At 36.6% G+C, this 13,483-nt stretch overlaps 1 protein-coding gene across 1 annotated transcript in view; it reads right to left on the bottom strand.

Moving 5' to 3' along the window:
* LOC106673251 overlaps positions 1-13,483 on the bottom strand; it is a 65,623-nt gene continuing 52,140 nt past the window's right edge. The window contains exons 2-3 of the mRNA XM_014405297.2: positions 6,204-6,340; positions 1-3,797 (exon numbers count right to left, since the gene is read on the bottom strand). Of these exons, the coding sequence (XP_014260783.1) occupies positions 214-3,726 (3,513 nt within the window). The 5' untranslated portion in view covers positions 3,727-3,797; positions 6,204-6,340 and the 3' untranslated portion in view covers positions 1-213. The remainder of the gene's footprint in view (positions 3,798-6,203; positions 6,341-13,483) is intronic.

The raw sequence follows: 13,483 nt of genomic DNA on the forward strand, positions 1-13,483 counted from the left end.
GATCATAGAAATTAAATAAAGATAAATAAATCACAGATGTTTTTACCGAAGACTAGATAATTGAATATCACATAAAAGACTAGTATTTTCAAAATTTGTTAAGATATTTTTTTGACTGAATACCTCTGTACGAGTTGATAGTCTATTTTTTTTTTACCAGACAGCATTGATCGGAAGGAAGGCCTCTTAAAAGATTGCATGCCATTCTCAAGACTACGTAGGCGTTAGTTTGAAGGATGCAGTAACTGGTTTATTGAGTCTTTCTTTAACAGGAAGAAAAACTAACGATGAAAGAAAAGTACTCGGGTTATTCGTTCCAATTCCTTTATCTTCAATGACAAATGGTTGCATTATAAAATTTCCTAAATTATTTGGAATGGCAAACGAGGCAGGAACAAGTGAGTTATTAGCAATTTGCAACAAAGCATCCCTAACAATTTGAAAATAATTTTTGCTTATATCATCGACCTTATGCTCTTTTTTAATGTGATCGATATATGTTTCTAAATGAGGAGTAACATATGGGCATTTTGGGCATTTCAAGCAAGCTTCACCTAATGTTCTAATGAAAAGCTTAGAATCGGAAATTTCAGTAAAATTATTGTCATTTCCCACAATGTTGTCCTTGTCAGCATTATCGATTGGTGGTTCACATATCAGATTTTGAGGATTGAAATTTGGATTATCGTCTAATAGTTTGTTTGGAGTATTGTTGACAGAATGATGAGTGTTTATGTGGAGTTCCAGTGCATCCTGTGAATCGTAATTGGCCATACAGAGGTGACATCTCAACTCCTGATTTTCTATTGAATTTGGAAAATGCGCCCTTTCATGAACAAATAATAATGCTAGTACTGATGTGGAAAAAGAACAGTAAGAACATTGGTATTGTTTTGTAGAAGGGTTTTTGTTTAATATATTGAAGGATTCGTTTGACTGATATGACGTACTCGGTTCATCTGAAACACAATTTCTAAAGTTATTAGTGTAAAATGCTGTGTCAGGAATCTTTTTGGAGTCTGGTGTAAATTTGTCAAGAGGTTTATTTCCATTTTGGAGTTGTACTTCCCTCCATTTGTCTTTCCCTTCTTCTCCGTGGTCGTTCAACAAATGCGTCTTGAGCCATTTGACGCTACGGAATCTCCTACTACAAATCGTACAAACTTCAGTGAAGTGACTGAAATACCTATGCGTCAGTTCATTTTCGGATGGTTTCAATGCAGTATCAGTATTTGCAATTTGAGATTTGACCTCGGATCCAATTTGTGGAAGGAAGGCTTCCTCGACAATTCCATGTGAATTTTGTTTATGTACTCGTAAAAAGTACTTACTACAAAGCTCTTTGTTACATATATCACAAACTACTCCTCCAATATGTGCACCATTTTCAATTGATATCCCGTGCATCCTTTGCATATGTGTTTTCATAAAATACTTGTTGCACAACTCTTTTTTACAAATTTCACAGAAACTACTTGTTGGAGTGTGCACAATTTGGCGTTCACCTTGTATTACCATCGGAGGACTCACATCTTGACTTTCCTCCCCATTCCTCATGTTTATTTTAGGTTCATATATCCCGTGTTTCTCTCCGAGATGGTGTTCGAGCAAACTCAATGTTGGAAAATATTTTGTACATTTTGGACAATCGAACTTATTCGCATTCACTTGGGCATTCATGTTTTCTTCATAAAATCCATTACTGATTTCTTCCAAAAGTACAGCGTGTTCTTTAATAATGTGATTCTCAAGAGAAGATGTTCGCCCAAATTCTTTGTTACATATGTCACATGTAAGTACATCTAACTGGGTGTGTTGGTTCAATTTCATTATCATTGAATGCAATTTTTGTACATCTCCACTTAAAGATTTTCCATTGTCTAATATAGGGTCGGCATGGTTGTTGTTTTTGGTTGTCAAATCTGCCGAAGTTTGGGGCGATGTGTCAATATTGGTTTTAGTTACTTTTTGATCAATCGGGATAAAAGTGTTTTGAAACTGAGGTTGAAGTACTTCTTGCGGTTTATTTTGCCCATGAACTTGTGTTGAATGCATTTTCAGAAGGTACGGCTCAGGAAATGATATATTACAAATATTGCATGAAAAAACCCCTTCATTTTCAGGTTGACTCTTATTATTTTCTCTTAAGATCAAATTAAGTGGCATTGGTTGGTTTGATTTCCAAAACATATTGTTTGTCTCTTTCACTCTGTCATCTTTCTCAGGAACTGTAATACCGTGAAATTTTTGTTTGTGCACACGAAGAAAGTATTTGTTGCAATATTCCTTGCAACAAATATCACAGAAAGCGCTGTTTCCCATGGAAATTTGAGGTTTTTTATTTCGGTCTCGGTCTGGAGATTTTGCACTTTCTTTACTCTCTTCACTCTGCCAAGTCGACACTAATATGTTTAGTGCATTTTGTGGGCTGTCTGGTGGCATTTCTGTGTCGTTCTCCTGTTGTTCTTTTTTTATTCTTTCTTTCTCCTCTTCCACAAAAACTTCATTTACATCTTTGTTAGGCTGATGTTCTTTGTTATTGACATTCGGTTTTGAACTAGCTGCTGAAGGTCCAGGTAAGCCTGCTTCATTTACGATTTCATTTTTTTCAGTCATCGCCATTTGTGGTTTGTATTCTTGTGACTCATCGGTTGTTTCAATTATTCCATGAATTTTTGCTTTGTGCCGGCGTACAAAATATTTGTTACAAAATTCACGTTGGCAGATGTTACAAAACGCCCTCATACTGCTGCTATTTGTTTTACTGGTGGATGTCGTAGGGAAGGGAGTCGTTGGCTTTTTTCCAGAAATATTATTCGAGAAATAATTTATCATTGGCAAATTGTTCGAGTTTGTAATGTTATTTGAAAAATAGTTTATCATCGGTAATGATGGTATATTGTCGACATTATTCGAGCTTACATTTTCCATGTAAATGCCGTGTTTGTTTGCTTTATGTGTTTTCAAAAAATATTTATTACAAAATTCTTTGTTACAGAGATCACAAAAAGCTTCAGGATTAAAAATACGATGTGGTGAACTTATCTGAGTTTCGTTGTTTCCAACAAAAATCCTCTTAAAATTGGGTAATACAAGGCCAGGTGCTTGAGACGGAATAAGAATATTGTTTTGATAAACTTGATTACGTAAGGAAGTTGGGTCCAGAGGATGCAATGGGTACAACGGTGATCCCTCTGGGGCTTTGTACCAGTTTCTTTCTTCACCAACAAACGAGTCGATTGAATCTTTAGGGGATGGAGACTTTGTATGAGATAAATTTAATGGATAGACAAACTCTCTCTTTATCTCATGGTTGAACGATTCGAGACAATTATCTTCATTACTACCCTCAGCATCGCTTTCATTTCTTGTACTAGATTTATTTTCAATTCCTAAACTCAAATGGTCATTTTCATTTAATTTTAAGTAGTCTTCATTCATAGTTTCTGGTGGACTTGGGTTTTGGTTTGGCTGCTGGTTCAATCCTGTCCATGTTGTCGATTTCACTTCGATATAAGGGAGCGATTCAGTAGATGCTATCCGTATCGGTTTAGACTGTTTTCTCCTTTTCTTCACTTGACATCTATCCATGTCATCAGTGTCATGGTCCCTTTTGGTTCTCCCAAGTTCTGAATATGCTGCATCGTACGAATCAGATTCCATATTACCGATGACACTTTCATTTTTCAATTGTGTGCAACTCATGTGCAATAGGGCGGATGCCATCTATCAACCAGCTCTTATTTACTTTGTATCAAATATATCAGGAACCTCACACATGTTAGTGCACCTTCAACCTGAAAAAAAAAAAAAATAAGAAACATTTTGTATATATTCTAACAATTTTACAGAAGATAAAAGTTGTAAATGAGTAACAGTTAATGCAGAAACCTGTGCAAAATTTCAATATAAATTCAATTCTTTTTACAATAGTCAATTAAAAGTGAAGCACAAATTCTTCACATATTAGCAAAATACAAGGGAGATGCTAATTTACTAAATACATTTAAATTGATTCTTTATTATTATCATTGTGTGGTGATTAGTGACCGTTAATCGATATTTATTTAGCAATCGTGAGATGCAGTCTGGTGTGATGTAGGTTTCAGAAAAACATTTTCTTTATCGTGAAACTAAATTTAATAAAATCTTAAGTCAATTTAAATTATTTACCATTTTACATGAGGCATCTGTGTATGTAATTTACATATATGTAAAACCTGCTGTGCTTATCCCGAGGTATGACGACATGCAAATTTTAATTTTGTACTGAAAAACCATTATAGTAGAAAAATATATAAGGAAATTCCCTTGCAAGAACCTTAATATGCAAAAAAAGGCGCAACAAGTCAAGCTTCATGAAAATGTCGAGCTTAACTTTTCCTTTGTTGATTTTGTTATAAATGATATTATTTATTCACTTGATTTTATTATTATATGTTAGCAATAATTACTGATTATCAATTTATATAAGCGTAAATCTGCAAGTTGAGCCTACCACTTCTTGCCAGAAATTCCAACTTTTGTTGCTGAAATTACTGACAAGCCTCGAGAATCCCATCCTAAGGTAGTCTGGAACCCCATACCTGGGTCTAATCCAGATACTGAGGTTGGGGTCCAGAGGCTGCCAACATCTAGGCTCAGCCTCCAATGCAATAAATTCCTAAATCAAAAACCACTCACTTTCTCATTCACTCTTAAATAAATTCTTTCTTATTTACATTCTTGATATTCCTCCATCACCCTCCACATATGTTATATAACTAATCTAATTGAGGGTCGATGGGGTATTCATATTCTGCCATCAACCCTATCACACTATCCATTCAAACTAATAAATACATTCACTCTCAACACACACTCGGGGACACAAATCAGTAATATATACAATAAAACAATCCTGTTTCCTCCAAAAATCAGTCAGGGGACCCAGATACTTGTTGCTGTTCTAAAGCACAATTCTCATATCGGATGGCATTCTTAAGTGCTCTTTATATGGAGCCAAGGAATGGCACTCATCCCACTAATGTTGTTAATTATTATGTTGATTATAACCATTTGCAAAATTTCTAATAGTAGGAGGATTTAAACAATTCAAAAGTGAGACTGAAATTACTTGACTGTCTATTTCTCGCTATTATTTCTTAGAAGTATCGTCTCAACTAAATCTTCAACATGTTCAACATGTCCATGGTTTCCTCCAGAAAGTAAGATATAGACAGTAGGTGTGGTTAGGGTGTTTGATAGGATATTTGTGTCCTTTATTTTTATTAAGGGTCAGAAAAAGGAAATCTTCAACACACATTTCGGACCTCTTCACATCTACGTCTACATACTATAAATTGCTGAAGTAGTTAAAAAAAAAAAAAAAATCAAGTCAATTCGGAACTTTTGAGGATTATTTTAATACTAAGATATTATAACCTTTGGTATTTGTTTTATGATTTAATTATTTAAGGCTTCATACGGGACCATAATGGCTTTTTTATTTATTGTTTAGGGTTTATGTTTTCAGCATGTAGGTGTTTTTGAAAACACCCACAGACACAGACACACACACACAGACACACGCGCGCACACACACACACACACACACACACACACGCGCGCGCACACACACGCACACACACACACACACACACGCACGCACGCACACATACACGCATACACACACACACACACGCACACACACACGCACGCGCACGCGCACACACACACACACACACACACACACACAAAACAACAACAACAAAAGTATGTCAGGTTCTAATGCCTAAATGCCTAAATCGTTGCAGTCCCTGATGCCTCCTTTAAAACCTATTATCTATTATTAACTGTGTTACTCATTGTCAGCTTTTATTGTTTATCTTGATATAATTGATAATCAGCCTTGACTATTACAATTTTATATTAAAAATCAGATATAAGGCAAATTTGAAAGGCAAGAAAACACTCAGTTCCTTCAAGCTGTATGCAAATGTACTTAAAACATTGAAAGTTATGGTTTCAAACATGAATTTTATGAGCTGATACATAAAATAAATTCACTAATTTCGTGGTCCGCTTGACCAATAAAATAAATGTTGACGTTTGTTAAATTTGTAAAGTAATAATAATAGTTTAAAAGTCTTGATATATTCCTTGAAAGTTTTACAAAGGAGCTGTGCATTTTTCTATTTATTCAAATATAAAAGTTGATATACCGAAAACTAGAGCAGATTTCATAAATTCGCTCCAGCACAACATTAGTGCATTGACTCGTTCAGGTGACCGCTCTGTAATACATTTTCTTCAATTGTTAGGACATGTGCGATGCTCTTGAATGTTGCTTTCCTTTCCCCTGTAACACAGAAAGACACAAGTTATTATATCAGTAAAATATTTATTTCAAACAGCTTGAAAATTGGATTTGAAGCTGTATTGTACAAATTAAAAAAAAAAAAAAAAAAAAAAAAGAAAATTAACTGACTTTTCATTGTTTACATTTTCAATCAGTCAGAACATTGTCAATAAATTAGCTTATAAAAAATTAACTGTTTTTATTTCTAAATGCCTGTCACTTTTCAGGTAATTCCATGGTGTCATTCTTTCAAAGCTTTTAGGGTCTTAATACAAAAATATTATGGATTTTTTTTGGGTAAAATTTTTTCCTGGTTTATAAGCGAAATATGAGACATTTCACAGAGTAGGATGATTTGGCCGAATTGGGAAGATTATTTTATGGAATTGGCCGTTTTTAGGAGGCGATTTATAGTTAACAAATTTCTATTCCAGTAAAAAAATTCGTCGAATAGCCGAGACCACCAATAAATTGAAAAAAAAGTATGATAGGCACAATTAAGCAGCGAAAATAAATTTTATTTTTAGCCAATTAATATTTTCACAAATTTTTAATATCTATAGACAGGTTTTGAAGTCAAGGAAAATCGGCTGTAGATGGTAAAAGCTCGAAAGAGTGATTTTTGTTCAACTTTGTCGACACTGGATTCATAAGTTAATCAACAAATCAAAAATTGAAATTTTTCACACTTTCTACTAATGTACACGATACATGCGATTTGTATTATTCAACGCGTTCAACTAATCGATATCAACATTTTTGAACTAAGTTGAAATAATTATTTTTAACATATTTTTACTTGGTTGAAACCAGAAGTCTCTATGTAAACAATAAAAAAAAAAAATCAAAATCATATTAATTTTAGCCCACAATAGTAACCATTCTTTATTTGGACCAATTACAAAAGGCTTAGAATACAAAAAAAAGGATAATCCATTTTATAAAATTTTTAACACTGTTAAAACTGTTTTTTTTTTTTAAATTTAATTTAATTTTTTTTACGAGGGTTCGCAACAGCAGAGGTCATATCACCCCTCGGGGTGCCGGTGTTTTTGAAAAAAAGTCCATTTGTATGTTCGGTTCGAATGCAGGGCCGCTGGATTCGAACCCGGGACCTTACAGTGATGAGCGCCGTGTCAACGCCCAAACCGTTGCGGCCACCGACGCCTCCCCAAAAAATGTTTACAGTCAAACATGAGAAATGTGAAATAGTTAGCCGAAATTGAGATTCGCCGGTCTACTCGAAAACACCAGCCAATCTTAGGTATTATCTCCGATATTCAGGTTTGAAACAATTACCAATCATGTTGGTTCACTAGGCCCAGTGAAATATATGGAAAAATTGACCGTTCAAAATTGTATTCTAAATTTGTAAACAAAATAAATATGTGTTAAAAAAATCAAATTCCTAAGTCTAGAAGGGAATAAATGGTACCTAAGTACCAAAAAACTTTCGGAAAACGATGATCAAATTTTTATTAATATATAGCCCATTAAAATTCACCCGCCATGTAATCTTCCTCTTCTTCCTGTTGAATTTTGAACGGCTTCAATAAGAACTTGATGTCCATGATTATGTTATCATTATCAACACTGAGTAACATATCACAAGGACAGTTCAGATCCTCAAAGTAGTGCCATTTCTCTTCTATGTATATGATGAACCGGATGTCGAAGAATTTGATTTAGTAGTTGAAATGCCTCTCGAAGTTGAGAGTAACGCCTAAATATTTCCTAAAATAATTGACATAAACGGGGGAAAAATTTCTAATCGAAAAAGCGCATAAATTTGAAACTTCTGGCGTCGCTGGACCGGTGCTTGGCTTTGCCATGAACTTCATTTTGTCAAAGATCAAATGTCTCTTCGGCATTTCACACAGCACACACACACACACACACACAAAAAGTTTGGATACGAAAATGAAAAAAGACGGTGGAAAGAAGTACGCTAAAACGCAAACTCTGAACTGAACTGGAGAAAAAAAGTAAAACTAGGAATGAAAGCGTAAGATTTCCTCGAGATTGCGACTGAAAAGTTTGTCGTCTCCAGTAGAAAATTTTATTGAAGACGTAAGACGTTACAGAACAGGAAAACCAAAAGGCAGTTCGAAAAAGGGAAAAAGTGAGGTCGATTTAGATTCATAGCGTCGACCACGGTTACTAAAAAATCGAGATGATTTGGAACCGGCTGCTCATGTTCGAACAACCATCTACTACTATAAACTAACACTGGCAGCTTTTGTAGGAAGTAAACTCTTTTACAAATACATATTCGATTCGTCAGAAGAGTCAAACACCGAACTTGGTTACTGCCTATGGATAACTAAAGTTTACACTAGTCCTCATGACTACTTCAATAATGTATCCGCCTGTTAAACAGCAGATTATGCGGAACCACTCTATTTAAGCAAAGGCTCAACCGCCTTAAATCAGACTCGACGACAAACATTCACTAATGGAGCAGTCAGAATCCAAAAAAAAAAACCCCGACAACAGATCGTATTGACACGACAGCTCGCAGTTGTCGCCAGCCCGAGAGTTCATGGCGCTCAACAGCACCTTTTCAAGGCCACTACACGAACCCGGCCACTAAAAGATCAATGATAACTGGGAGTGTTTTGAGAAGCAGGCATCAGAAGACACAAGTAATAAGGTCTTCTTAACAGCTCACACTCGCAATTATATCACTTGACAACTGACTTTACAACAGCACCGGCTTCCTCAACATTCCCGCCTGAGGATTATCATGAGATCGGGCAACCAACGGGGCTTGTGGTTGTCGCCTGCCCGAGAGTCCATGGCGTTCATAAATAGCTCCACAAAAATCACCGGCTTTTCCTAAGTGCCACTACACGACCCCGGCCACTAAAAGATCGGGATGGTCACTTCTAATAAAACCTAAATCTCGACTGTTCGGTGGATTTTCGAAGAAGTTTCTAATTAAGTTGGTTCTCAATGGTCTGGTGGGTAGATAAATTCACAAAGAGAAGTTCATTCCGGACTCCTCGGACCTGAATCGTTCTGTGGCATATCAACCTGCCAAAAATGCAGCTTCTTCAAAAAATAATTATTTAAAATCGTTGGTTCAATCGGAACTTTTTCCAAGACAGACAAGCAAAAAAGTTTAATGTACGATCGCTTAACCAGGCTTTGGGATTTGGTAAATAGCTGAACAAGTAAGAGCAAAGATGGGGTGATTGACAAAATTTTGAGGTTTAGATATTGTTATTTTAACTATTGTTTAAAAACGTAGTTTTATGCTACACCCTGGATGACTCAAGGTTGGATTTGTTGGCAGTGGTTATTCTTTCCGAATTTACTCTGAACCCTTAAAAGGACATGAGGATCTTTAATGTCCGTACCTTTCGGCCCTACCAGGCGTTTTGATTCCCAAGAAGAAATGTCACCTCCGCTCGCGACTGGATGGGTGTTACAGCAGCAAGTTTTGGTGTGGAAGCCGAGATGGACCTCATTCTTCGTTTGTCCATTCCGAGTGGATGGGGCTGCATTAAGAACCAGACAGTGTGCTGCTCAGCAAAGGGAAACCCAAGGTGCCTGAAACGCATCAGCGTGGGTCGTCCCGCCGAACTCCCGCCCCATCCCAAGGCGACTCTATCTCCCAGACTATTTGGGGCTCCTCCAGGGTAAGAACTTCCGGATCCGCTCTAGCCGCATTTTTGTTTAAAGTGGAATGTCTAACCACCCCCTAGAGGAACACTGCCCTCGGAAGGAAACCGGTAACGGTACCCCCGAGCAACAGGTTCACACTAAGTTCTCGCCAGGAGCATCGCCACTAAGTCACTACGAGTCCATTCCCATGTAGCAGAGTTTGGACTTGGAACATTTTCTGATACCCCGTAGTTCAGATGGTTATGCATCCTCCCCCGTCTATGCAGACAGGATCTGGTACCGTAACCCTCGTGTGCCTTTGATGAAGAACCCGCCGTCCACTGCGACCCGGAGGCCGACACGAATCTAGCTTGTGCTTTAGAGAGGTTGCCACACTCCCAAGGCTACACCATTATGTTGTGCCTGGATACCCCCCTTGCATCCAAGGGTTGGGAGAGGGCTCACGGAAATATGCCGTAGGACGTGGTTTGATAAAGGGAAGTGACGAGGCTAACCTTTTCAGGTTGCAACCCCCGCCTTGGCCATACTGTACCACATTGAATGGGGTATGGCTCCTCTGGGTGGATAAAAAGAGATGAGATGGTCGTTCAGGCGTCGAACGAATTGATCGCCCATCCCGATCAGTCATCTCGAGGACGAACGCGAGGTTGTGTGACCGCCCGGCATACACCTCGGATTGAAGCTGTTCGTTCTCAGATACCCTTCTCCACATGGGTGAATTCAGGGTGAGAGGTGGTCAGGCTCTCCCCTATGGGTAACGGGTGTCAACGGGGATTCACAGGCCAACCCTCACGGGCTGCATCCACTCCTCCCCGGCCAGAAGTCAGCCCGCCCCAGATGGTATTTGTTGGCAGTGGTCAACGAGAGAACGGACTGAAGTAGATAAGAAAGGCCAGACCTGGGTAGCCCCCGCCTCCGCCTCACATCCACCTCACTACCTCACCGCCTCAGTTAACCACATACAGCCTACACCACATCCCCCTCCCATCACCACACCATGTAACAAAAAATAAAAAGTAATTAATTAAAAAATAAATAAAACATGCAAAATATAAAAAATAAAGAAAATTAAAGTACAAATAAAATGTTTGCTCTAACCTTGTTGAATGTCCAGTCCTCCTCCTCGGATGCAAGCTGACGCCGAACTGTGGCAAAATGTACGTACGACATATATTATAATTTTAATCAACGTTTCTATCCTTCGAGGTCCAACGCCCGACAATTTGTAATATTTATTTCTTGAGACATAATAACGCCATGCTACTTCATTAAACTCGTCTATTACTTCCATAGGATTAATTTAATGCTTCGAGGTCCAAAGTTCAATCGTAGTATTTATTTCCCCGACACATAATTTTTCTTTACCCCTTCCTTGTTTTTTAACATTTTGTCACAAACAATATGAAATTAAAAAACGTAATATCAAACTAATACATCATTCATGAGTTTTTGAACTATAACGCAAAGGTGTTGTTCTGAATATTAAATATCTTTTCCTGAAAAATTATTAATACAACTAATATACAATAGAGTAAAAACTTATGGAACACAAAATGATACGGATTAACATAGTTTATTATTTGAAATACGAACCTTCAATAAATAATATAAAAAATAGTACTAAAACTCAAATAAACTCCACGTTGTACCGGTTATCGGTATATCATTTGTACACCAAGGTCATTTCTCTCAACGTATTTTCTATTATAATATTTTACCATTTCATCGTTGAACGTCCAGAACCTCTGTGGTAGAAATGAAGAAAGGCGTTTCATCGTAATCATTAGAAGAAGGCCCCGAGAAAAACGATACGAGCTATGCTAGCATGTCCGTATTTTGTTGGAACCCTACGGAAGTAATTGATTTCGTATGAATGAAAGATTTTTACCCGACATAATATCGAATTTCGACCTAATTTATGACCTCATATCGAATTTCGTGTGACAAATTATATGTATTGTTTAATTTCATACGAGTAATTTTGACTGGTCTTACGGGTATTTATCTATTTTTGTGGGTTCATGTTAGAGTTTCGATAGATGTAGATCCTTAGTGGATTTGTATTTCTCTTTAAGATTTATGATCAGAGGGGAATTGTTAATGGTGCCTATGATATTTTGTTTAATTTTTTTGGGTCTATGTTGCACTTTATACAGTCAACGTTTTTATAAAATTGTAACTTTTATCAATGTAATCTGATTTTGCGATGATAACAGTTTCTTATAGCACTTTATTGTACTGAGGGTAATAAGTTTTTCGTAATTCCTACTTCTGTCATTCTTTGTGCGAGGTTTTGTTGTGTTGGCTTTTTCGAATTTGCATTGGAGTCCTTTTTGAAGTGACTCTGTTTCGTATTTTTTAATGTTGTTTTGAAGTGCGGTGTTTGGGTTTGTTCATTGTCGTTTTTTGGAGTGCTTGGAGTATAGTTTTAGTTTTTCGTACTGTGATTGCTGCGTTGTTTTACGACTTCAAATGTTAGGTTTTCTTGTATAAACATTATGTTATTGATGTCGGTTGAAATTGACAATTTTCGTGTCTAAGTCGGGTAGGTCTTTACTTTCTTCTTTTTTAATGAAAAGTCGTCATGTTTGTTTTATTCGTTATTAGTCTGATTTTGTTGTGATTACGTTGGCCCACACATACACACTCACACAAACGCACTGTCTGTATTCATCTGTATTATGTTGGATTGTTTATTGCGTATCTATTATCACATTTCCTGTATAGTGAATGTTGTATTGTGCTAATGTAATCGATGGATATATGATTGCTTTTTTTATGAAACTATAATAGCCTTCAGTTTTGTTTAGTTTTAGTTTCATGTGTGTTTTAAGTAATTTTGTGATTTTGCGATTCGTTTTGAAAGACCGTTCTGTATTTAACGACTGGTCTTATGGGTATGTTTTAACTCACAAACTCATATTTCAGACCTTTATTTCATTTACTCTAAAGTATCAGCTCTATAAAGTTCGTTTGCCATAACTCGTCGACGCCTGTAGCTATTTCTTTACCTCTTTTAAAATTTTTCTCGCAGGTATATGAATTTTGTTCTACTTTTTAGTGTTTTAATTGGGACATATTGTTATATATATTGTTGTATATTATTGCTATATATTATACATATTGTATACATATTATACATATAGTTATATATTATTATCTTTTTATTTATTCATTTTTTTTAATAACGAGGTAAACGCAGAGGTCATATAAACCCTCAGGGAAGCCCATTTGTAAGTATGTCGGGTTCGAATGCAGGGCCCTGGATTCGAACCCAGGACCTTCACCTTACAGTGATGACTACCGTGTCAACGCCTAAACCATACCTTGAATACTATTAGTCGATCATTGCGAAGTTTTGCTTCAAGAAATTACAGTTCCGATTTACAGTTCGGGTTTTGAGAGGGCAATAAAATTCATAATTATTCAGAAATCGTGAGATGCGGTCTGGTGTGATGTAGGTTTCAGAAAAACATTTTCTTTATCGTGCCAACGTTTCGATCTTTATTGAGA

This window comes from Cimex lectularius, unplaced genomic scaffold, assembly GCF_000648675.2.
Source record: "Cimex lectularius strain Harlan isolate CLEC.00 unplaced genomic scaffold, Clec_2.1 scaffold284, whole genome shotgun sequence".
Taxonomy (NCBI): domain Eukaryota; kingdom Metazoa; phylum Arthropoda; class Insecta; order Hemiptera; family Cimicidae; genus Cimex; species Cimex lectularius.